Genomic DNA, 25,625 nt, shown 5'->3' with positions numbered 1-25,625 from the left:
TCAAGATAAAGACGGAGTGTAACACCTGGTCTAATGAAGTACAGACAGACATCAGACACTGGTGAATGACCAAAACCCTCAGACCCATCCCTTCCTAAAAACTTCTTTGCTGTTCCATTGGTTGATACAGCTGTAACTCATGGGGTACCCACAAGGTTGTGCTCTACAAAGCTTCCCCTGAAAAGTGAGGTCCTCCGCAACCCACATTTGGGCCCCCTCCTGCTCTCAGTTATAGCTCTCCTCAATAAATATTTCTGCTGGGGAGTTAGCTCAGTAGCATAAGAGCCTGCCTGGCAAGCACAAGGTTGCCAGTTTGATCCTAACACACACAAAAAACATTTTTTTCTACTCATAACCTCTCTTGTTTCTTAGAATTTATTCTTTGGTTATACAAACCAAATACAAATTTGGCTTGTTGGACATCTGGCAGGTTGGGAGCTACAGTATTTCCGTTATATCATATTTGGAAAACATGTATCACTCCTGTATCATTATTACCTACCATAATACTAGCGCCTCTAGTAGCCCCAAGCCCTGCAGCTGTCCTTGGGGCTTTTCCTGCTTCTGGATGAGCAGGTGCTACCAAATAAGGAGTGAGTTCTAAGGATCACAAGGAAACACTAACCTGCAGAACCACAGAACGCTAGAGACACCATGCCACCAAAAAGATGGTTTATTTGCCAGTTTCATTGTCTTCTTTCTTTTATTTTTCATAGTAGGTCAAGAATGACTAAATGTACAAAGAAAATGCATATGTGTTGTTGTTCCCTATTCAAGTGTATTAAGAAGGTCAGGACGGAGAAGGTGAATTAAGCCAACCTCAGTGCCCTTTCTGAGGAAACCCTACATAATGTGACTCCATGAAGCCAGCAGTAAGAGACCCTGCCTTCCACCTAACATAAATGGTTTGCTTGTTAGATACTTGGCTATGAACTGATGCATTCCCTAAATTGATGTGTTGAAAATTCAGTCCTTACCCAGTAGTGCTGAGAGGTGGACCCTTCGGTGCTGAGGCTCTGAGTGGATTGACACTGTTATGGAAAGGGCTATTGTGGAGGGTTTGCTTTCTCTTGTCCTTGTGCCATGTGAGGGTGCAGGAAGAAGCCCCACCAGATGCTAGCACCTTGATCTTGGGTTTTCCAGCCTCCAGACTGTGAGAGAATAAATCTATATGTATGTATTTCTTTTTTTGTGTGTGTGGTACTGGAGATTAAACTCACAGTCTTCCAGCTGAGTCATCTCCCCAGTCTTTTTTATTTTTTATTTTGAGGCAAAGTCTTGCTAAGTTGCCCAGGCTAAGCTGGAACTTGTGATCCTCCTACCTCAATCTCCCAGAGTACTGGAATTATAGGCGTGTGGCACCATGCCCATCAAAATTTCTGTTCTATAAATTACCTAGTATCGGGAACGGTGTTGTAGCAGTACACAGTACACTAAGATACTGCCTTTGCATCTCAGCTGTCTGTACACAAATCCTGACTCCTCTGCCTATAGCCTGGGTGATACTAAGCAAGTTATTACAATTCTCTGAGTTTGCTTCCTCTACCATAGGGTAGAAACAACAATATAGAAAGTAATACATATAAAAGTTACTGGCACGGAGTGGACCAAATTGGCCATTATCAGCTATTAGTGTTAGCTGGAAGGAAGCCAGTAGATTGTGGAATGCACCAAAGATCGTCAGTGATTAGGGAGCATTTGTAAACTCAGTGTCTAGGAATCCTCTTGGAAGAAAACAGTCGATGTATGGATAATTCTGTATGTACTGTGGGAACTATGAAAAACTTGTTAATGGTCCCAAGAAGTCACTCCTGACCACTGAGAAGTTACTGGCAGGCAAATTTGGGTCTCATCTGTGGAGAGGATCTAATGAGTTCTCCATTTCCAAGGACATCCAAGGAGGCTGAACCACCACCTTGTAGAGAGGCAGAGCAAATTTATGTATTAGGCAGATGGCATTCAATTCCCTTCCATCCCAAGACTGGATTCAGTGTGGTTTCAGCACATCTATTCTGCAGCTCCAGTGTCTAATTTTGTTCTTCCATGGCCCTCCACCAAATCAGCCCTTCTGTCTTCCCTTCATTCCTGCTCAACGGCTTCTCTGTAGCCAAGTGCACTTATAGACTCAGGAAGCCTGGCAGCATCCAGAGCCTTTCTTCCCTGCCTATTGTATGCCCTCCGCCTGAAGCAGTCTACCTTTACCATTCCCCAGTTCCTCCGATTTTCACTCCTTCATTCTCAAGTTTTTCCTGTAGACTCATTTCAGGAAACCTATCTCAATTAGGGGATTCTAAAAGGGAGGTCTACAGCAAGGTGGGCACAGAGTAAGTCTGGGCAACCAAATTAGGCCTCCCATCACCTGGACGACTGACTCAATTTCTCTGATGCCCATTTATCCGAGATGTAGATATCAGTACCTACATGTCAGAGATATTCCGAGACTTAAAAGGTACAATGCATACAAAATGCTAGGAAGATATGTGCCAACTAGGTAGTCCTCAATTATTATTACCATATTTTTTTTTTATCAGTACCAGGGATCGAACTCATGACTGCACACTTGCAAGGAAGGAGCTTATGCCGCTGAGCTAAATCCCCAGCCCCTACCATATTTTTTTTGAGACAGGGTCTCACTATGTTTCCTGAGTTCAAGTTATTGTCCTGCCTCAAGCTTCCTGAGTAGCAAGGGGCATTGTGCCCGACATATAATTGCTAGTGATGTCCAACAAAGGGCATGTGCTGGTTGGAACCTAATCCTGCTTTCATTCAGCTTTCAAAAGAAGAAAGTGTGTGTGTGTGTGTGTGTGTGTGTGTGTGTGTGTGTGTGTGTGACAGAGAGAGAGGCCTTTGAAAGAATCATATGCTGTTTTGTCTTTTACATGATTTTAAAGATTACTCTTTCTATTCAAGGCACAAGTAACATAAAGTGAAATTTAATAAATATTTCATCCCTGTAGAAAGCTTAAGAATTTAACAAATAACTAGAAATGTAAAACCACTCTATCTTTAATATCTTAAAAATACCACTAAATGATGAACAATAAATACATTTAAGAACACATTTCATATTAAATAATGTTTAACCTGTGATAGGCCCTGTACATTAAATCGGTCTGTGAGCAGTTCAAGTGATGCTATAGTTAATCATCTTCCCTCACAAAAATGCCATGTTGTAGAAACCAACAGGATCCCATTTTTTCTTTTCTTTTTATTTTTGCAGTGCTATAGAGCAAACCCAAAACCTCACACATGCTAGGCAAGTACTTTACATGTCTGGTCCTAGGTTCCCTTTCTGATTTCCAACCATCTCAACTCTGGCTTTCCCTATCTCTTTGCTACTTATAAAACTATCTCCCTCCATTCCCTGAGGCACATGAGAATGGGCAGAATCTAGACCCAAAGTACATTCTAGAGATACACTCTGGATTCTGCTCTGCTGCCCTAAGTAGGGAAGAGTGATGCATGTTACCCCCTAGTTAGAAAATGTTTAAGAGAGGGCTCTACTTTGTAAAAACTTAGAGACTTGGAGCTAGGTGGGGTGGCACACACCTGTAATTCCAGCACTATGGGAGGTGAGGCAGAATCACAACTTCCTGGCAATTTAGGAACTTACTGACCATGTCTCAAAAAAGAAAAAAAAAAGATTGGGGATTATAGCTCACTGAGAGAGCCCTAAATTCATTCCCTATTTCCAATAAACAAACAAACAAAAATCAAACATAAGGATTTGAAACTACTGCTTCAGCTAGTTTCACTTATTTGTAAGTGTGTAAGAGAGCCAAACTAGGAAAGAAATCCCACCATTACAGAAAGAGGGGGGACCGCTTCTGTCTTTCATTTTATCGTAACAGCACCGAGGTAAAAATTTTGAGTGCTGAATTTTTAAAGTCAGATTTACCATATATCAAATCAAGTTCTCTGTCCCTGCCAGGTACTGGCTAACTGAACTAAGTTTTCTTCTCCAGCCAGTTGAATTGTGCTTATTAAGGTAGAGAGTCCAAATGAGCCGTGCAGCATCAGTTGCTGTCTTGTGCAATGCCCGTGCTTGGCCACACGTCAAGTGATGGACCAAGAGCTTAGCCACAGCCATGAGCTTCACCTATCCTCCTTTCTTTGCTTTGATCCCAACTCTCTGTCCACATTCCAACTTCCCTTTTCTAACAGTAGTGTGCTGATGCCAGCTTAGACTAGCTTGTGAGAGAAGATTGCTAAATCTTCAGAGATTCTGTGAGCCAATTGTTAAACATAGCCAGTATGAAAACTAAATTATATAAACTTACAGTTAAATGAATTACATCAGAAACAAGAGGAAGAGCTACTCAAAAACTCATCACTGATTATCTCACTACGTTTGACCATCATCTTCGTTCTCAGAGCTTTTTTACATCTAGTCTCTATCAATAGGTAAAAATATTATATAATGGTTTGCTATTGCACATCTCTTCCTGACCCCACATGCAGTGACGTTTCTGTTGGTCTTTTGAAACAGAGTCATAGTAAGCGTATTTGCAAGCCAGAGGTCAGCAAATGCTACACACCAGGGATTGATTTATGGTTGTATCCATTACTTAGACCAGAAGTCTGCTAACTCTGGCCACTGGCCTATTTTTGTATGGCTTTGAGCTTAGAAAGGTTGTTATATTTTACAGGGTTGCACAAATATTCAGAACATCAGTTTGGTACAGAACATAATATCACGTTGAGTCAGTGTAGAAGGCCAATGATGATGTTTCTAATTTGTTGTGCTACACCTTTGAGCCAAAGCACCTCCTCACTAATAATGCTGTGTCTGGCATTAGGGCTCCACTGAAAATGGAACTTGATGGAACACACGGCAAATGGAACCCAATCATCTTACCACCACAGCCATAAGAGTGCCACAGAACCAATAACAGTAAAAATGTTTTGATTAGTAGAAGCATTATATAAGGGGGAAGGAGGATAGGAAAAAGATGCAGTGACTGAAACTATCTTCCTATCACGATGTTAAGTGGATCGTTGGCAATTATCCAGGTGATCGGATAAATCTAGGTGGCCAGACCATCCTTTCTTCTCCTTTTCTTTTGAAAAATCTATGTGGGAGCTTTATGAACTACACTACCAAAATTAACAGGGAAATTATAACAGCAAACTCTATCTTTTTATTTTTAAGGGTGATAATTCATTTCTGTGTCATTCTGAAACCCATAAATGCTTGAGAGTTCTTGTAGGGGTGGCCAACTTTGTAAGAATAACCAGGTCTCCTTGGATGTTTACGAAGGAGGCAGCAATAAAATTTCAAAGCTGAGAACCAGAAAAAGCAGAGGATTTTATCTGCCTTTATGCCATTTTTGTCCCCTATGTGCTAGGAATCCTGCTGTTATGTAGCATCAGGCTCCCACCGCTATCCCTCCCTTGAAAGTCAGGCCCTGTTCTTCCATAACGGACTGCTCCGTCTGCAGCCCACTCATTTTCTGTATTACAGCCAGTATCATCATTCTGAAACTTAGATGTTATGTTCCTTAAAAAAAAATCTTCCATTGTACTCCCCATTCCCTAAAGAATACCTTCAAATTTCCAAAATCCAACCGAGGCCCCCAGAGGTACCCTTAATAAGTGGGAAACAAATAAGTCAGTGGTTCCAGATTTCACTGTACATTATAATCACTGGGAGCTTTAAAAACAATCTCCAGGCCTAAGTCATGTTCCATTATCTATTAACTCAGAATGCTTAGAGGTAAAACACCAGTTGGCAATCTAGGCATTACCAAAACTGTAAGAGTGTTTGGTCACTGTTCTTGGCTGGAAGATGAGATACTGTTCTTATAATCTTTAAAACAAACTTACTATCGTAATAGAGCTTTCACAAGTGGGGAGAGGAAGAAGGGTTGGAGGGAAGGAAGGGAATGGGGACAAAAAATAAAAGAATGAAAATTCTCCACGATGAATGTGATCATTGTGTACTGCAAACTTGAACTAACAAAAATGAATAAGACACACTTACTATTATGATAAACACATCGCACAATAGCTTTAGTTCCTGTCCTCAATTAAGCTTTGTGTTATTGGTGCCACCAGGCGCAGCACACTGCATGTTATGGAAGTACTTTACCGCTGAGCTACAACCCTGCTCTCTTTTATTCGCCTTTAAGATTGTAGAAAGGAGGGTCTGCATTTATTTTTGTCATACTGGTTATATTTAGAAAGTCTGGAATCTCATAAGCACTCAATAAATTTTTGTCAAGTCAAAGAACCAATTAATGATCAAATAAATGAATAATATCAAGCAGAAGACACTGAACCAGGGTGAAGTTTTAGGAGCCTCAACAGAAGGTAAGATCTTTTTTATTTAAGAAACAAGGTTATTCATCTTTTGAAGGACAGACTGCCTCATTTTCCACTGAATTGATCACCATAGGCTATGATGAACAATCAGATGGAAAGTGCCTGGTCATTTCCCAACCACAACCTCAGGAGGCCTGAAGTCCAGTTCTGTCTGTCATTACCAAATTATAAAGTCAGTTATTTGTATTAATGGCTTGATATGTCCCTCATGGTTTGTTTGCATTTTCTTTCCTTCCTTCCTTTTTTCCTCCAGTCTTTCCTTCCTTTCGTGGCACTGGGGATTATACTAAGGACCTTCCCACTGAGCTACATCCCCAGGCCCCTTTTTAAATTTTATTTTAAGACAGGGACTCACTAAGTCACAAAGTGGTCCAGGCTGGGCACAAACATACAATCCTCTTATCTCCGCCTCTCAGAATGCTGGAATTACAGGCATGTGCCTTCCCACCTGGCTACTTGCAGTTTCTTAATCCTCAATAACCACCCTACAAAACAGGACTTGTTAGTGACTTCATCTGACAGAGGAGGAAATGGAGGTTTTGTACAGGTGTGGGAACTGCCCAGTTCCCCGTAACAGCTAAGCCAGATTTGAGCCAGAAAGCTGGTTGCTGGCACAGAAGTGGTCAAGCATATTGTCCAGTGGCTGCACTTAGAATCGCTCTGAGCAAGTTTAGCTGGATCTAACCTCAGAGTTTGATAGACTTCTCAGTGCAAGCCCAGATCAGTGTGCTTCTTTAAAAATTCCATCTAGCCCTTCTAATGTGTGGCCAGAACTCAGAACTTTAGCTCCAGGTACTCTTCAAACTGATGTGATCATCTGAAAACCACTTCTCTAGACTTCAGTTTCTTTTGTTCAAAAACATGACTGGAACCACGTACGTTGACCACAATTCTAGCTTGAGTTGTGGAGTCACCATGCTTCTTCCCCACCCCAATCTCAGGCCAGGCAAAGAGGGGGCTACTGGAATCTGCACATGGGCTTTATCCAGCCTTCCCCTGGATTTTTCAGTCTCTGGTAAAGAGATCTTGATTCAGTAATAAACTAAGACTATCTTGTTTTGTGAGCTGCAAAAAGGAAGAAAAATTGTGCAGCTCCTTGGGAAGAGGAAGGCAAAATGCATTTATCCTGACATACGCCTTTTCAATCCACTTTGAGAATGACCCTCAGATTTGGGGAAGGGGCAGAGGGAACAAGAGACCCACTGACTGGCCCATTAGCCCTTTTATTGATTGATCTGGTCTCTCCTGCCTCACAGTGACAAGTTTAAACAAGTAAAAAATTTAGTCTGTTCTCCTAGAGAGGAAACTTCAAGGAGGTTAAGCAAGTGAGATCTCTGGTAGTTGAAGTACATACTCTTCATACAGGTGAAGATGTAGGCTAACAACCCCGAAGTTCCAGAGCAGGAGTTTTAGGTGCTCTTGGGAGTGTCTTCCCTAGTCTGAAGTGTTCCATTGCCAGTGGGGACCAAGGTAGCCTTAGGGTGATACCTGTGACTTTACTCAGACAAGTTTCCAGCCCTCTGTAAGTACTAAAACTCAAACCACCACAAAAAAAAAAAAAAAAAAAAAAAAAAAAAAAAAAAGCCTAACATTCAAGAATAACAAGGACTAGCCTCTGACTCTTAGGGCCATTACACTCTGCTCTGGGCACAAAGACAAGATGTATAGTGATTTCCCTGGTTATGTTTGGTAACTCAGTGAGAGAAACTAGAGTCTCTTTTTCGCCTCTGCCATTTTCTCAGAGGATCCCAAATGTTTCCCACAGTTCTCAGACACTTTGTTGTAACCAACTGTTCATACATTAATTTTCCCAGCAAGATTTTAAGTTCTAAGAAGGTTAGGGAATGTGCTGTCCTGTTCTCTGAAGAATTGCCAGTGCCCATTCTTCTATAAGAGCTCAATAAATAAGTGTTGGTGAACAAATGATTAAATATAGCAGTAGCTGAAAAATAAATACACCACAATTTGCTACCTACCTCATAGAGAAGTGGGGAGACATGAATTGCTGTGTTAGAAGAGCTCTCGCAGTGTATACTAAATGGTTTATTTGGGTTTTTGAAGAGTCTGCTTTTCAGACAGTTTCTTGTTTTCTTTTGTAAGTTTGTGTTATTCTTAATAAAAGAAAATGAAACCAAACAATGGTTTCAGTGTTTGTGGCTCTTAATCACGAAGGCTAAGGCTCTGAGAGACAGCAACCCTATTAGTGACGCGAGCCTGGTTGGCTAGAGTCGTGGTCACTGCTCCTAGGAGTCTCACAACAGCGGTGAAGGTCAAAGCACAGGGAAGGGCTGTTATTACCAACAGGAAATGTGGGAAACACCCTGCCCTTTAATCTTCAAATTGCCTCAAGGAAAAACAGAAAACAATGCTAGCATCAGACATTAACCACAAAGAAAAAAGAACCTTCTATGGACTCTCAGAGATTGCTTTTAAAGCCTCATATTTTATGATTATATCAAAACACTTAAAGTATTTCAAAGAGCTCTTTCAGCAATATTCACAGCAGTCACAGAAATAAATGTTATTATCTATTTATTACAGATAAGAACTGGCCTGGTCTCTGCATGATTTCTGCCACAACCACAGAGACGGAGGAAAAGCCTGTCTCCCAACCCAAAGGCTATGACCACTGCCAGCCAGCCTTTCCTCCAACAGTCACTTCAGGCAGCTCTGGAAAACACCAGTATCTGCAGCAACTCAGATCTCTATTTTCATTTTTTAAAAAACAGTGTTCCTTGTCCCAAGATGGCCAAGGACATGATGGAAGTATAATCGGGGTCTGGCAAGGTGATAATCTTGGAAATTAAAAATCATGACCTTTAGAGAACTAAAACAGAGAGCAATAATTCTGTACTTTACATGAGTATATCTTGTTACTATACAAATAAAGTACTAATTTTTGTTCTGTAGGTAAATCTGACCCTCTTGTACAGGATATAAATCTTCCTGTAGTACAGAACAATGGTCGATGACTAAGCCTTCTTGGAGACCTACCTTTGTACCGGGTACTTTATATTCCAGATTCTTCACAGGCATTACATTATTAGTTAGCATAATAACCTGAAAGGATGATGTGACTGAATTTCATAAGCAAAGAAACTGAAGCCTGCAGTTTTGCAAAAACACTCCTTTAAGGTCACACAGATCAGAGGAGATAGAGCCAAGATCGAGGCTGGGGTCCCTCTGAATCCAATGTTCACGCTCTTTATCACTATGCTATATTGTCTTAGAAAAAGACAGACATTCTGCCACTGTGACTAGATTAAATTCTCTGTGGTTTAGGGAGCTTGAAGGAATCCCAAATCTCAGAAAAACTAGTCAGCTAAAATTATTCAGTAATATCTCTAGTTACTAAAGTATCCTCTAAGCAAAATACCAAAAATATCAGTGGCTTAAATGACACTCGCATAGAAATGCAGGTTAAATCCAGTTACAGTGAATCTCCAGGGAAGACCATGCTATTGGTGCCCTGGCACTTTACCATGTTAAATATTGCTTTCTCCATCTACTATGGCCTCCCTCCTCCATTCTCCAAATTCAGCTACTGAATCCACATCACATTAAACCTTTGATTACATATTTTCTTTTATTGTATGTTAGTCTTTGCCTCCTCAACCAGATTTTAAATTTCCTGGGGATAGAAATTGAACTTCATATTTTGTCACCTCTTCTAATCTAGTGTGTATTTACAGTGTGCACAGACTAGATGCTTACTGAGCATGTGGAAGGCTCTCAGTATAACTCATTATTGACAGAAAACCAGCAAACTTTTTCTGTAAAGGATTGGATGGTAAATATTTTAGGTTTGCAAGTCATATGGTTTCTGTTATAATATTGAATTCTATTGATATAGAAGGAAAACAAACACACATGTGGCTGCATTCCAATAAAACTTTATTTACAAAACAGGCAAAGGGCCAGATTTGACCTGTAGGCAGTCAATTTGCTATAGACTATTTTTGATATGAGGGACCAGGCAAACAAATATTCTCAAATTTTTGCACCATACCAGCCAGATTCTGTACCTTTCCCTTATCCTTTCAACTCTGGAATTCCCTCTATTAGAGTCCTAGATTCTGACCAAGTTAAGGATTTTACCAAAGTCTCTCACTTTGGACTGAAGTTTGGTTCAGTACAATATTTTTCAGTCAATTTCCTTTGGGGTTTCATACATCAATTTAAAAAGAGAAAAATCAATCTCAACGTGAAGATATAGCATAGTAGATTGTAAAAACAATCTGTAATTAGAAATTTATTCAAATTCATTCCACTCAAGAGTCTCTGACACTTTCCAACTGCTTATAGATTGCCATTTCATAGATCATTTGCAATGTGCTCTCACCTGGATTAAAAATCCACTGAGAAAGCCAGTCACCTCATACCACACAACGCATGGCAATGATAAATATTTATTCCTCCTAATAGTAATTACTTTCCCTAGAGAATGAGGGAACACAACAAATGGAAGAAGAAAATATTTTTTTTGGATCTAAGCATTTAGCCCCTGGTTCTGATAACACATTTAAAAGTCCTCAATGGTCTGCTATTTGTACTTCAATTCATTGCAGGATGTTTCTTTAAACAAACCATTCAGCTTTGTTTCTGGACTTATCTACATGTTTGTAAGGGTTTCTATGCACCTTTTATCAGTAGAAGGCACAGGCTTTGAGACTAGAAAGGATCCTTCTAATTCAATTTCTTTATTCCACAGAGAAGGGAAAGGACATACCCATAACTGTAAGTGATTTGCTCAAATCAGACAGTCATTTAGGCCCTCCCTATATGACTGAGTACTATCATGATGAGTCAGACAGCATCCACCTAGTTAGCATGGGGGGAATTCTAGTCACAACCACCAATACTTATCCCTATCTGAGGAGAAGACTCCTGCAGGTGAAATCAGCCACATGAAATAACATTGCCCTCAGTGATATGACATATGTGCTTTCAGAAGCATGGCAGGCCACATGTGCACACCTTCCAAGGTCCCCTTCCATGGTCTGAAAGCATATGGCAGGAAGATCTATCTTCTGTAGCCTCAATTCACCCTTTCAATATCTTTTCCTCTCTTTTAGTAGTCAAGTAACTGATTATTTTGATTGAAACTCATGGGTGTTGCTTACCTCCTTTATGGCTTTGCATTTGAGGCAATTATTATTTTGGGTGGAATTAAGGGCACCTCCTTGGGTCTTAGTCTGTTCTAGGCACTAGAAAGCAAATCAAAAGATATTGTTATTATAGGGACGTTCTAAGTCCTTCATTCAGCCTCTATTAGTAAAACAAATAGATTTTAGGAGACTGGCAGAGAAAGGCAAAGACATCAAAAGAGAATGTGTATGTTTAATTTTTCTACCTTAAAGATTTCCAATTATTCCAGCCCCTCTCTGGATCAGGTTAACTGAGATCCCTAGTTTAAGAAGACGCTGGGCCCAACTGGAGAAGCTCTGACCTTCTTGACAGGTTACCTGTTACACTAGCTAAGGCCTCTCCAGACGACCTCTTCTTTTCTCATGTCTCCTGGTTTCCATTCCACATCTGTGCTTCCTCATTCTGCTCTGTCTCCCAAATGAATGTTTCAAAACTCAACTCCCTTGTACAGTCTCGTGGAACACAGACCTCTGACTCCTATCTTATTTCTTAATCAGTGAAATTTATGATAAATATATTTTAACTGGCATTCTCCAGCTTATAAAAACATTGAAAATAAACTGCCCTGGGAACCAGTGAAGAATTTTGTTAAGAGAACTTAATTCCTTGCTGAGAAATTGGACTAGAAATATCACTTCTAATAAAACAGCATAGAAGGATCCTATATGAATAAGATAAAAGCTATTTATGACAAACCAAATGCCATACTAAGTGGGGAAAGACTCAACGTATTCACTCTAAAATCAGGAACAAGATAAGGATGTCTACTATCACCCCTTCTATTCAACAGAGTACTTGAAACATTAACCAAAGCAATAAGGCAAGACAAAGAAATAAAAGGTATATATATATATATATATATATATATATATATATACATATATATACTCAAATTGTCACTATTTACATAAAACAGGATACTATAAGCAGAAAACCCAAATAACTCCATCAAAAAAGTCTTAGAATAACCCAATTCATCAATGTAGTACAATATGAGATCAACACACAAAGCCAGGTATGGTAGCACATGCCTGTAATCCCAGCACTCAGGAGGCTGAGGCAGGAGGATCACTGCAAGTTTGAGGACAGCCTGGGCTACAAAATGAGTTTCAGGCCAGCCTGAACTGCATAGTGAGACCCTAATTCAAAAAGACAATAAATAAATAAATAAAGGCTATCATTTATGTACATCAATAATAAACTGGATAAGAAGGAAATTAAGAAAATAACATCATTCCCAGTAGCTTAAAGAAAAATGAAGTACCAAGGAATCCACCTAACCAAGGAAGTAAATGACCTTTATAGAGAAAATTATAGTACACTAAAAAATAGGATATTGAAGAAGGTATCAGAAAATGGAAAGATGTCTGCTGCTCCTGAATAGGCCAAACATTATTGTCAAAATGGTCATATTCCCAAAAGTGTTATGTAGATTCAATGCATTCTCAGTCAAAATATCAACCACATGCCTTATAGATCCACTGAAAACAACCTTAAAATTAATATGGAACCAGGAGAGATCCAGAATAGCAAAAACAATTTCAGGTAACAAAGTGAAGCAGGAAGAATAGAAATACTTGATTTCAAGCTATACTACAAAGCAACAATGATAAAAACAGCATGGCATTGGCACAAAAACAGGTACCTGGGTCAATCAATACATGGAACAGAAGTGAGGGTACAGAAACTTCACCAGACACATTTAACTGTTTGATATTTGACCAACACGTCGAAGGCATGTATGTATTGGAGGGGAACAGCCTATTCAACAAGTGGTGCTGTGGAAAGTGGTTATCTGGTTGCAGAAGATTGAAACTGGACCTTATCTCTCACCATATACTAAATTAATATGAAAATATATCAAAGATCTAAACAGAGACATTAAATCTACAGGGATGATAAAATAGGTAAAACTTTTAAAGACATAGATGTTGGAAAGGATTTTCTAAACAGAATCTTGACTGAACATAAAATAACAGCCAAAACCAACGGATGTGATTATATCAGACCAAAAAGCTTCTGTACAGCAAGAGTCAAACAGTAGAATAAAGAAACAACCTTCATAAAGGGAAAATTTTTTGCCAGCTGTATTCAGGCAGAGGACTAATATCCACAATATTCAAAGAACTAAAAAAAAGGGGGGGGGGCAAAAGAAATAACAGATAATTCATAGAAGAAGAAATACAAATGGTCAGCCAATATATGAAAAAGTGTTTAATAACATCTGTTTGGCACCTGCCATTAAAGTAATTAAAACAATGCTAAGACACCATCTTACTCTAGAAAGAATGGCTATTATCTTAGTTACTTTTCTCATTGCTGAGACAAAATATCCAAGCACTTGGGAGGCTGAGCAGGAGGATTGCTGTGAGTTTAAAGTCAGCCTGTGTTGGGGCTGGGGATTTAGCTCAGTGGCATAAGTGCCTGCCTTGCAAGCGTGTGGTTGTGAGTTTGATCCCCAGTACTGATTAAAAAAAAAAAAAACATTAAAGTCAGCCTGTGCTACATAGTGAGTTCAAGATCAGTCTGAAGTACACAGTGAGATCCTGTCTCAAAAAACATATATATATATCCAACATTGAAAGTTAAAAGGAGGAAAAGTTTATTGTAACTTACAGTGTGTAGAGGGTGCGGTTCATGATTGGCTGGCTCCCAGGCAGGATGGCATGGCAGAGGGGCATCGCAGAGGACAGACAGCTCATGGCAGGCAGAAGGCAGAAGCCAGGAGCCAGGAGGGCAGCAAGCAACCAGCAACCAGCAGTAACCCTCTTCCCGTCACTTAAATTTTATTCAGGCTACTCACCCTTTAGGTAGAAAGAATGGGTAGAAGGGTTTCTTGCAGTAGGGAAATGGACCAGGGGGACCTGGGAGAGGGGTGCGAAGGTGGGGAATAAATGGAATAAAGGCAGGCCATGTTCAGAAACTTCATAGTCTCCATTAAATATTACATGTCATAGCACGAGCTAGGACTAATAATACCAACAAGAATAAAAATGGGAGGACGGAGGAAAAGCCAAGGGATTTAAGAAGAAAAGAAGAAACAAACTGTAGTGTGCCCATGTAACCACACCCCAAGATGACTGCATACTGCATGACCTGCAAACATGTACTAATAAAATTTAAAAATTTTAAGAGAGAAGTATCCCTTCTAAACTTCTATGAACAAAATACTGTGATATTGATACATCTCAATAAGCTGCTTTTAAAAATAATGATGAAGTTAATGATGCTGATGAAAGTGATGTGGCTCCTGCTATTAAAAGTTTTTTTCTTTTACAGATTACAACATTTTTTTTTTCAGGTACGTTTTCTCACTTGATCTGATTTACCTTGTGAAATTGGCAGGACAGATATTACAGTCCCCAGAGTTCAGCGAGGTTACTGGTTGAAGGTCACACCAGTAGAAGGAGGTTAAAATACTACCTTTCTACTGTGCTCTGCTGCTCAAAAACAAACAATGAACCATGCTTAAAACAGCTGGTAACACTTTAACTCTCCCTGGAAGAGAAAGTTCATTCCTCATTTCCATCATCCACTGGAATAAAATTCTTACCAGAAAGGGAAACTCACAGAGATGCCCTGAGCAGAGCGTCAGGAACTGACTCAGTAATGATAGAGTCACAGGCCCTCAGGTTCATCCTGGAAACTGCTCTCGCCTTTCATTCTAACGTAAGACCAAGGCAAATTTGGAGGGTAACTGCATAACAAAGGGAAGGATACTGTGGTAATAAAGCAAACTGCTGCATTTTAAATTTAATATGCAACGAGTTGTTCTATATTTGTATACAAACATCATTCATGGCTATAAAACGAAACGTTTTTCAGTCTTATCCCTTTTTCAAATAGTTTCAACATTTTATCTGATTACAATTATCTTGACTGATAAGGTGATAAATTTTGTCTTAGTCATCGCAATGGTATAAAAATTCCAGATACATTTTTTTCATACTCTGAACTCATTTTAAATTGCGAGTTCCAACTTTATAAAACCAGATGTTAGCACATATTTAATCTGATAATGACAATTATAAAGTAATCATGAAACCCAAAAGCACCTGTGTTTGCTCAAGGTATCATGCTGAGGATTATGGAAGCACAGTGGAAGTACGTCAGCTCCACGAAAGCCAACAGACATGAAAGCCATGCGGATTAAAAAAGTATTTGCCTATTTGAAATGGTCCTTTACTAATATCAAGACTGTAACACAGTGTATTTGAATAAGAGGTGATGAGCTGGTTCTATAAACACAGATTATTCAAGTGGAAAGCAGGTAGAAGTCTGACGTCAACATAGAAGGACAGAAATTTAGCCATTCAGAAAAAAATTTTTTAAGAAAAGAAAAAGAAGAAGTGCGGCTCTGCGGGCCCAGGGGTGAAGCAGCGTGGCAGCCGACGTTACTGCAGCGTTTATCTTTTTGTCTTTTACTTGATATGTAATGTCCAAGGATTTGTGAAACCATATTGCAAGTTAAAAAACAAACGCAACAAAAATTTTTGTATTCTCCCTCAGAATGTAAATTTTAAAAGATCAGGATTTACCATTATGTACTACTTGTCCCTGCTTGGATTTCAGTAGTCCATAAACCAAGAGCTCATTAGAAAATGTTGATGTTAAATGAGTGACATGAATTTCATGGTTTAGTCCAATAGAATAAGTGTTTACTGAATCTCTGTTACGCACAAAGCATCAGATCAAGTTCTAGAGAGACTACAAGGGCATAAAAATAGCTACATTAAAACTATGAGGCACTATTTGCCCCTTTCTGCTTCTCTGTCAAGAAATTTGAAGCTAAATTTGTTCAATTGCAATAACTGTTTTTAGACTAGGCTTTCTGTAACAATTCTCTTCTACCATGGTGACTCATTTTTTAGAATTGGGGAAAATACATGAAACATATTGAATAATTAAATAAGTGCTCTAATTCCAGATAAAGTGAGTTAAGCAAAATAGCAGTAGAGTGCCACCGAGGATTCGCAGCAAGACATTGCTGCAGCCAAAAAACAAAACAAGAGGTGACCTTCTGGGAAAAGGCCGTTCCAGGGTAAGAGGACAAATGTGCAAAGCATAATTGGGGGAGATAGTTGATGAGGAAGATAAGAACAGAGGACACGTTGTTTCCTTCATTCATTCTAATGACAACGGAATCGACCCACTCTTCTAAGAGCCCTACTGGTGTGCTGTTCATATATAAAGCAGCTTCGTGGGATGCTCATCCTGCTCACTCATGAGGTCAAGGACTGGGAATGATGTGATCCTGTAATTTCAGCACAGACACAGCGAGCAACAATGAATAACTGGAGAATGAATGAATGTGTGTCATCTGGTGGGCTCTCAGTAAGAGCTTCATAATCGGGGTCACACAAGTCACTCAAGCAATAAGGCATTTTTAAAAATGAATACTTAACATATTATACTGTCTCCTGTGTTGCTTGTCTTCTCTACTGAACTCAAAGCAATTTGTTCTTTTGTGGCTGGGATTTATTCTTTACATGTTAAAGGCAGAAAGTCTGAAAAATTAAGAGGAAAATGATCTGTGTACAGAACATGGTATGTAAGGGCTAAAAGCTGGAAAGAAAAAAGCAATGTCCCATTGTATGTGTGAGAAAAATGCAAAGTAGAACCTGTGGGTTCACACTGAACAATCAAAATTAGAAGAACTAATCAAGAGAGAAAGTATCACACTAGTTCAAAAGTTAATCACAAAAGTCTTTTTTGTCCATGCAATGAATTAAACTTGTTTTTAGAAATATGGGAGGAGGAGCAGAGAGCTCAGTAATACTGGAAACAAGATAGCACACTGAAATGCTACTTTATATTGTTGCTTACTTGCTGAGGCTTGTGTTTGTCAAACTGCAGGTCCCAATCCATTAGACCCTCATGAAATCAATTTAGAGTCAGAGTTTTTTTTAAATGACATATATATGTAAACATATGTATATGTCCATCCACCTATCATTTATTGTTATTTTATTTTGTTCTATTTTAGTTAATAGATATAAATATATAAATGTATATTCTGGGTCAGATTTGGGATTGAACTCAAGATCTTGTGCTTGCCAGGCAGGCACTCTCCTGCTGAGCTATATCCCCAGCCCCTGAACTGGATTGTTAATGAACTCCAATCCCAGTCAAAAAAGGTTTGAAGTCCCTGCTGTATTGGCTTTGGGGTGGAGAGGACTGAGGACCCAGTCAAGGATTTTAGTAAAATTAAAGTCCTGATTTCAAAGATTCCAGTGCTACTTACTATTTTGAGAGGGGGCTCGGGCCTTAAGACAATCAAGTACAAATAGGTAAGAGTTCATGAGTATGGATGAAGGTGCTAATAAAAAGAAAGCCTTATATCAGTGGTTCCCAGCTTTTCATTCTGAAAACCCCCTTTACATGCTTAAAAATTACCAAGGATGGGGCTGGGGATTTAGCTCAGTGGTATCAGCACCTGCCTTGTAAGCAGGCAGTTGTGAGTTCGATCCCTGGTACTGATAAAAAAAAAAATTACCAAGGACTACCTCAAATAACTTTTCTTTATGTGAATTATAGTCGTCCATGAATATTTGCTATGTTGGGAATTTATTCATTTATTTAAAATTACAATAAAAAGCTAGTAAATGTAAATATAAATAATATATTTTCATGAAAACTACTTTTCTATTACACAGAAATAGTGTTTTACATTTCTGCAAATGTCTTTAATGCCTTCCTTAATAGACGACAACTAAAGTCTCTCCTCTGTTTTTGACTATAGTCTGTTATTACATGTGTTTTGTCCGACACAGACAAAGAAATTCTGACTTTACACTGACAATGCAGTTGAAAAAGGGATGAATATTTTAATAATCTTTGAGATAATTGGGGATCTTTTTCTTTGACAATACATCAAATCTTGACAAATGGCAGTTTCTTGAAGATTAATTGTAATGTGCTATGCAGAATCATATCTATTAACTTTTCATACTCTGGTACATTAAAATCCTTTAATCCATATTTTCTGTGAATGGATCCTTTCTCCATGCATAATTATGTAACATCAGGCACTTGGTCATTTGGAAAATATTGAGTGACTGGGCTAAGTAAGATATTTCAAATGTGGACACTTTTTCTTACAAATTTTTTAAAAACTGCAATCATTAATATCACTGGTCTCATCAGAAAATACTTCAAGTATTAGGAAGCTATCAAGCAGCAGATGCGTGTTTTCTAAACTGGTAATTCCTACCACGAGATTCAAGTATTATCAGTAACATCGGTAATTGTTGCTATTTTTCTAGAAGTGCCAGGCAAATTTTGTTTTCGAAACTGTCTCACATGTATCTGAATAACCACAGTTTGTCCATCTATCTTCCAAGTAAAAATAGTGTTCCTTAAAAATAAAGCAAAAAAATACCCTCGTTTCACAATTCGCGCACAGTATTTCCCTGGAGACACATACAGCTCTTTGACACGCAGCAGAGTGCTTTATGGATGCTTCCTGTTTTCTTTTTCACACAGTATTTAAAAGATGTATATCTAAAATGTGTATCTATTGAACTTTAATGACATTGTTAATTTTACTTCTTTATAAAGAACAATCTCAAGTGACTTTTGGCTCCGGCTGGTTTTGTTGTTATTTTTTTAAGAGTATCTGGTAATGAGGAACACACTTATCACTGGTGCCCTTGGTTGCCAGGCCTTAGTTCAGGACAAAGCATAGCGTTTTAACTCACCATTGGTTTGGCAACATTGATGAAAAACAGTCAATATGACCAAATCAAGTAAGTCAGCGTTGTTGTGATAATTTTTTAACCTTACAGATCCCCTGAAACTGGAATCACCCCTCTCCGACGTGGGTGTTAGGGATATCTTGAGAACCACTGGATACTAGCATATTAAGAAATCACAGATCTTTCTTTACAGAGTTATTAGTGCTTGAGGTTAATTTATTAAAGTTTTGATCATGAAGCGCCAAAAATAATACATGCCAAGCCGTCGAACACATCCAAAAGGAAATAGTATCCCGCATACAGCTCTAAAGCTCATGTAGGAAGAAAATTAGTTTAGAAGAGGGGGAGGGGAGAGAAGAAAGAAAACGGGATTCAGAAGAACTGGGCTTGTCGTTACCAGTAGCAACGATCCTCAGCGAGAAACGTCGGACATCGATCAGTGATGCCTCGCCTTGGCCCGCCAGCGCGAGCGCGGGGCGGATGGAGCCTCCCTGGGCCAGTGGGCGCTCGCTCGTTCCGCGATCTACTGAGAGTGGCTTGCTGGAGCCCTAGAGGAGCCCGGGAGGGAGGGAGAAGATGGCGGCCCCGGCGGCCGGCGGCCTGGTGGGGAAGGGGCGCGACATCAGCCTAGCTGCCCTTCAGCGCCACGACTCCTATATCAACCGCATCGTGGACGTGGCCAGCCAGGTGGCCCTGTACACTTTCGGCCATCGAGCCAACGAGTGGGTGCGTGCGCACGCGACGGGGCAGTGCAGACCCGGGCTGGAGCGGAACGGGGTCCTACCGGGGTTCCCAGCTGGTGAGGGAGGACACGCCTCCGACGGTGGTGGACGGGCCTGCGGCCAGAGTTGTGCAGATTGACTCTGAGTTTAGGGCCGGGAGGTCGACCCGAGAAGCCACCTGGAGTTAGGGGAGGACAGTAAATAATGGTCCCACGCGGGGAGCAGAGCAGTCAGGCACAGGACCCGGCGCTGCCAGGCCGGAAGCCGGGTGCTCGGGTAAAACAAAGCTGAGTTTTGTCACAGTAAAACCGGTGGCAGGGTAGGAGACCAAAAAAAAAAGGGTTCTGGTTCTGGATCAGCCATCTTAGGTGGGGCGGAGAGAGCTCAAAACTTCATGGCTGGGGACAATCGGAATACTCAGAAAACACTAACCGAAGAGCAAGCATGGAAAATAAAAGACAGAGTGGACAGTGTGACGTTTAAAGGGAGGCTGGTGACCTTGGGAAGATCAGTACGTTACAGCCTTTGATACTGGAGTCCATTCTAATACAGAGAAACTTAATTTTTCTTCACAGCTAGGATTGGTAGGAGCGTGAAACACGTGAGTTCTGTTGCAAGAATTGCGCCATTTAATTTTGTAACCCACCTCCTTGACTGTGGGAACATGTAGTTTTTTTCTCTTCATAGTGGTTGTGTACCAAGTGATGCCTGTCCGTTAAGTTACCGATCATTTTTAAAAAATAAGAACTTACTTGAATTTTCTAATGAGTTTCTCAAATCAGGAAAAAAATCACAATTTAGGGGAAATTAAGCAAATTCTTTTTTTTAGCGTCCACTTAGGTCTTCTTAAGCAGGTTGTAATAAATACCTGAAAAATCATTGACGCGAGGTGGGGATGTACCTCAGTGGCAGAGGACTTGCCTAGCATGCACACGGCTCTAAATTCAATTCCCAATGCCACACACATACACACAATCATTGACGTAAAAATAAAAATGCTGGACCAGGGATGTAGCTAAGTAGCATAGCGCCTACCTGGCAAGTGCAACGTCCTGAGTTCGATTTCCCGTACCAGTACAAAAATAAAAGTGCTCTCAAGGGTTGGGCAGGTAGCTTGGTGGTAGAAGGCTTGCTTAAGTGGCCTCAAGCCGTGGGTTTTATCCCCACCATTGCAAAAGAAAAAAAATCAAAAGCTATTACCCCTCCTCCCCCAAATGAGAGAGAATAGTTTTTCTCTTAAGTTCTTAACAAATGGGGCAAAGAATTTACATCTACTCTCCAAGTTGCCAAACCCAAAAGGAACACATGGAGATCTCTTAACACTCACCATTTCTAGTACAAAGCATATCATTTGATCAGGAGACTACTCCCAATCCTGATCCCAACCCCCTAGTTAGAAGAGCAATTTATCACCTGAGTTTTCACATAAAAAGCATTGATGTTGACATGTATGATCCTATATGTGGCTGTTTTTATTGTTCTATAGACAGATGCCAAAGATGTAGTGTAGTTCTGTAATAAAGAGCAGGGATGTATAGTTAGCACTCTAAGCTGATTTGGCAGTAGGCTTAGAGTCTGGAGAATCTTGATAAACTGTCAACCTATTTGGTAGAACATTTCTCTTGAATGTCATCTCCTAAAGGCCTTTGATCTGTGTGATAGAGACCTTTTAAAAATCATTGCAAAACTTTACGAATGCCCAGTGAAACCCATCAACAAAAGCTTCGTCCAGAGGCAGAACTGTCACTATGCATTATTTACAGGAGTTATGTTTTCCTGCTTCCTGGACTTGTTGCCTTTAGACAGGCATAATTCATTCAGTAAAAGGTCATTCTTTCAAATACTAATCTTCAAGGCTGTGGTAGCCAGGCAGAAGAATGGGGCCTAGTTCAACTATAGCAGAGTTGCTGAGGGCAAGCAAATTGTCACAACTGTTTCTGATGCCATCACTCAGGTCTCTGACTAGGAGCCTTTTGAATATAAACTTAAAGTATACAGAACATCAAGAATGGAGGCAAAAGTGTTTGCAAGAAGGCAGATTCTTACTACACTGAAAATATATAAATGACACCAAGAATTTATAGAAGGAGAAACCAGGAATGAAGATCACACAAAATTAGCTGCTTTATGAAAGGATTATGAGGCTGAAGGCGGAGTTCAGTAAGGAGAATGTGTGCTTAGCATGCACAGGGCCCTGACTTCAATCCCCAGCATCCAGTAAGTAGGAAAAAGGATGATTATGTCATCACCGGATTGGGAAATTTTAAGAGTAGGCCTGCTTTTCCATTGCCAGGTGAGATGGCTCCCCTACAGTACCTATATTAATTGAAGACTGCAAGGCCTTGTATTATTGTCACTTTTTTTAGTCCTTAGAACAGTGGCTCTCAGCTGGAATTGATTTTGCCCCGAGGTGACATTTGGCAGTATCAGGAAAGGATGTTCTCACTGAGAGAGGATGTTGCTAGCATCTGCAGGATAGAGGCCAGGAATAAAGCTAAACATGCTACAAAGTATGGGTATTGTTAGGCACCTTACATCAAAGATTTGTCTCCTCCAAAATGTCAAAAATGCTAACCTTAGAAAATTGCCCTAGAATGAATAGTGCCCTGTATTTCCAGCTAATGGTGTTCTAAGTTTTCTGTGTATCTCATTAACTCGGGAGTATTTAGAAATGTAATACAAATCAAAACCTTTGGATAATGAGGCCCAGGCATTAGATACTGTTGAAGGACTTCAAACAACTGATGCTACATGAATGATAGAGACAGATTTGAAAAGAAATTGAGACCTACTTTTTTTTATTAACTTAAAATAATCGGTAAAATTGAGATTGTATGCGTTCTTTCAAGAGTGTCAGTGTACTGAGTCTCGGTAATGTACAAAACAGCGTTATCTGTATTCCATTTTGTCATTTTTAAATCTGAGTTTTGAGCTGCTTCATACTTAGATTTTATAATAGTGTAATATTGTATAATTAAATTGTACTTTAAAAATTTTAAAGTTCCTCAGGATTATGAATTAATACTTTAACATAAAAGTCCTCCATACTTAAGACTATCTGATGAAGACCTAGTAAAAGCCTGTTTTAACTATTCCCCATACCCCTGACCCTGGACTTTATACAGAAAAAAAAAAAAAAAAAATCTGATTGTTCTTGGATAACTGTAATGATCAGGAAAAGACATGCACTCAGCTGCCTCAGCGATAATAAAACAGAAATTTATACTTCCAAAGCTTTTTGCAGCTAATCAGAGCCCTTAAAAAGTATTGTTTCATTGAAAGATCAGAGTGATGTAGACTAGTTGTCTCTTTTTGGTGGACAAACAGACCCAGAACAATAAGCTAGTCCAGTCTGCTGGGCAAGAACCCAGCACTAGGACCATACTGCAGTTACTGAAGCAGCTCCTTCCCACTGGCAAGCTAAGAACAAAGTCAGGTGCTTGCTTGTTAATAAGTTAGATAGGAAAAGCTTTCCTCTTACAGTTCTGATTATGGATTTTTCAGGACCAAAAATGTGGTCCTGAAGTTGTTGTTTTTGTTTTTAGAAGGAAAAAGGAATTTGCTACATCGAGGAAGACGTGAAACAAGTCAGAAGCTATCAGCTTCCCTGTGCTGATACATATTATGATTTGCATCTCCAACGTGAAATTGTCCAAGGTCAAATAGGAGAAAAAAGTGTTTTGGCCTTGTGACAAATGACCCTAACCATGTGCATAGGTTCTTCAGTATCTTAGTTCCATCAACCAGATTCTAACGTCCCTTTCTGTCATTGTACTGGAGGATAGCTTATATTTAGTTTCTGCAGTTTGATTCTTCATTGTGAACTACTGGGTACTTGCCATTTGGACCAGCTGAACTCCAAGATACAAATTCTTAGGTTGGGTAGCATTCATTCACTGTACTGTCCTGGCCATTTTCTTAGTGATTGACAGTGTAGATAGGAGCTTGAATTCTTAGTTTGGAAAGTACACTCAATATAAATTTTTCAACAGATAGGAGTTAATTTTGCATTTGTTTACAGAGAAAGGTAAGTAATACCTCTATTTTTTAATTTCAGTTCTGACTAAGGGTATTTTCCAAAGCAATGTAGCAAATGGGCCATGTTGAGAAATAAGGAAACTTTTCATAGGACATTGGTGTGCTTTATGGAAATTTCATACTAAGTGCAGTTAAAGGGTAAACTCTTACTTTCATAACTATGCCTATAAGGAAAAAGCTAAAACTTTCATAACTGGTATACATTTGTTATTCCTAATTGTATATTCTGTAATTAACACCTTAAGACTAAAAATCTTTTTACTAAGTGACGATGTTTTCAAAGGCATTTACTGTTATTTCCCAGTTAAATGGTTTTACCTTTTTTATTAGTATGTTGTGAAGAATAATAAGTGCATTTATTGTAGAGAATTGGTACACACACACATCACATCTTGATCCTGTTTCTTCTCCCTTCCCTGTTTCCTCATCTTGATACCCTTCCCATCTCTAAAGTTTCCCTGTTTCCTGTCATCTTTTATTTTGCTATTTATATTTAGAGTTTCTCATGTAAGAGAAACCATGTGATATTTAGTCTGTGTCTGATTTATTACACTTAGCACTGTGATCTCAATGTATATTCATTTTCCTACAAATGACTCCAGTTTATCCTTTACAACTGAGTAGTATCCCACACAGACCATCTGTTTTTAACCGTTACCTGCTGATGGACTATGTTTTGTGATACTTTGATAAAATTTAGACTATAGTAGATTTTGTTTTCTTGACTCCTAATATATTTCCAAAGGCAGAAAATATGTTACTGAGTTCAGGCAGTGGTTTGCAAATTTGTATGCTTCAGAATCACCGAGACAGCTTACTAAAAAGCAAATTGCTGGATGGCCTCTCCATCATGTCTGAGTCAGTGGGTTTTGGCAAGGGCCCAAGAATACATTTCTAACAAGTTCGTGCTGTTGATTTAGGGACCACACTTTGAGACCCACTGAGATAAGGTCACCAAGAAAATTGCTGAAATTAATTAAGAGTGTGAAAGAACTATGCTTTCCATTTTTGTGTGCCTCCTAAAAATCGTTAATTGTTAAAAATTGGTGTTAATACCTTTTTTTCTTAAAAGGTGCATCTTTTTACAGAATTATAGAGTACTTAATTTTGAGCAATTTTGGTTATGGATGTCAATAATAAAATATTAGAATTAGGTAGAATGCTGAAATTAAACCATGTAAATAGCAAAGCACATATTAAATTCAGAATTATAGTTTGATTACTAGTTAAACATAAAAAAAACTTATATGCATTGTATCTTTGAATGTTATCATTTGGCCAGGTTTCCTGCCTTTAACAATGTGGAAAAGAAATGCCAAATGAACCAACCGAACTTTTTTACTTTACCATCTCCTCCAGACTTCCTCAGGCAATTCTTGAGTCCTAACTTGGTAATACTCATAACTTTATTTCAAAGATCTTGGATGAAAATTTGACTTTAAATATTCCACACCAAGTAGGCGATTTAATCTGAAAACTACCACATCATTGCCTCCTCTCTCTCAGTCAGCCAAGTTAGTGACAGATCATCTGCTCTCGTAGACAGGCTATGGCAAGGGAAAATGAACCTGAGAAATAAGTGAAGGGCGATGACATGCAGACACAGGATTTTCTACAGCTTGCCGTACATACCCAGGTTGGAGAATGGAGAAGGCAGCATACTAAACTATGTTCCGCTCTTTCTCATGAAGTTCGG

The 25,625-nt window shown here is 39.3% G+C and overlaps 2 protein-coding genes and 1 long non-coding RNA gene across 7 annotated transcripts in view; 2 read left to right on the top strand and 1 right to left on the bottom strand.

Annotated features, from left to right (window-relative positions):
• Cacna1c (calcium voltage-gated channel subunit alpha1 C) overlaps window positions 1-25,625 on the bottom strand; it is a gene marked incomplete at its 5' end in the record, with an annotated part of 685,364 nt that overhangs the window by 637,471 nt on the left and 22,268 nt on the right.
• LOC111755179 (uncharacterized) lies at window positions 6,060-9,244 on the top strand. The gene is made up of 2 exons (XR_002789759.2): window positions 6,060-6,312; window positions 8,866-9,244. It is a non-coding gene; the product is annotated as an uncharacterized LOC111755179 (long non-coding RNA).
• The window catches only part of Dcp1b (decapping mRNA 1B), a 55,118-nt gene continuing 49,153 nt past the window's right edge, over window positions 19,661-25,625 (top strand). Inside the window, exon 1 of one of the 5 annotated variants that reach the window (XM_023562386.2) lies at window positions 19,661-19,895. In XM_023562386.2, coding sequence (XP_023418154.1) covers window positions 19,746-19,895 — 150 coding nt within the window. In that variant the 5' untranslated portion in view covers window positions 19,661-19,745. Of the gene's footprint in view, window positions 19,896-19,976; window positions 20,493-25,625 lie in introns of those variants that run through there. The other 4 variants (XM_013145819.3, XM_005000931.4, XM_023562388.2 and 1 more) reach the window with 4 other exon arrangements.

This window comes from Cavia porcellus, unplaced genomic scaffold (genome assembly GCF_034190915.1).
Source record: "Cavia porcellus strain 051 isolate PalLab524CR breed Dunkin Hartley unplaced genomic scaffold, mCavPor4.1 scaffold_19, whole genome shotgun sequence".
Taxonomy (NCBI): domain Eukaryota; kingdom Metazoa; phylum Chordata; class Mammalia; order Rodentia; family Caviidae; genus Cavia; species Cavia porcellus.
This window is presented reverse-complemented; position numbering and strand designations above follow the sequence as displayed.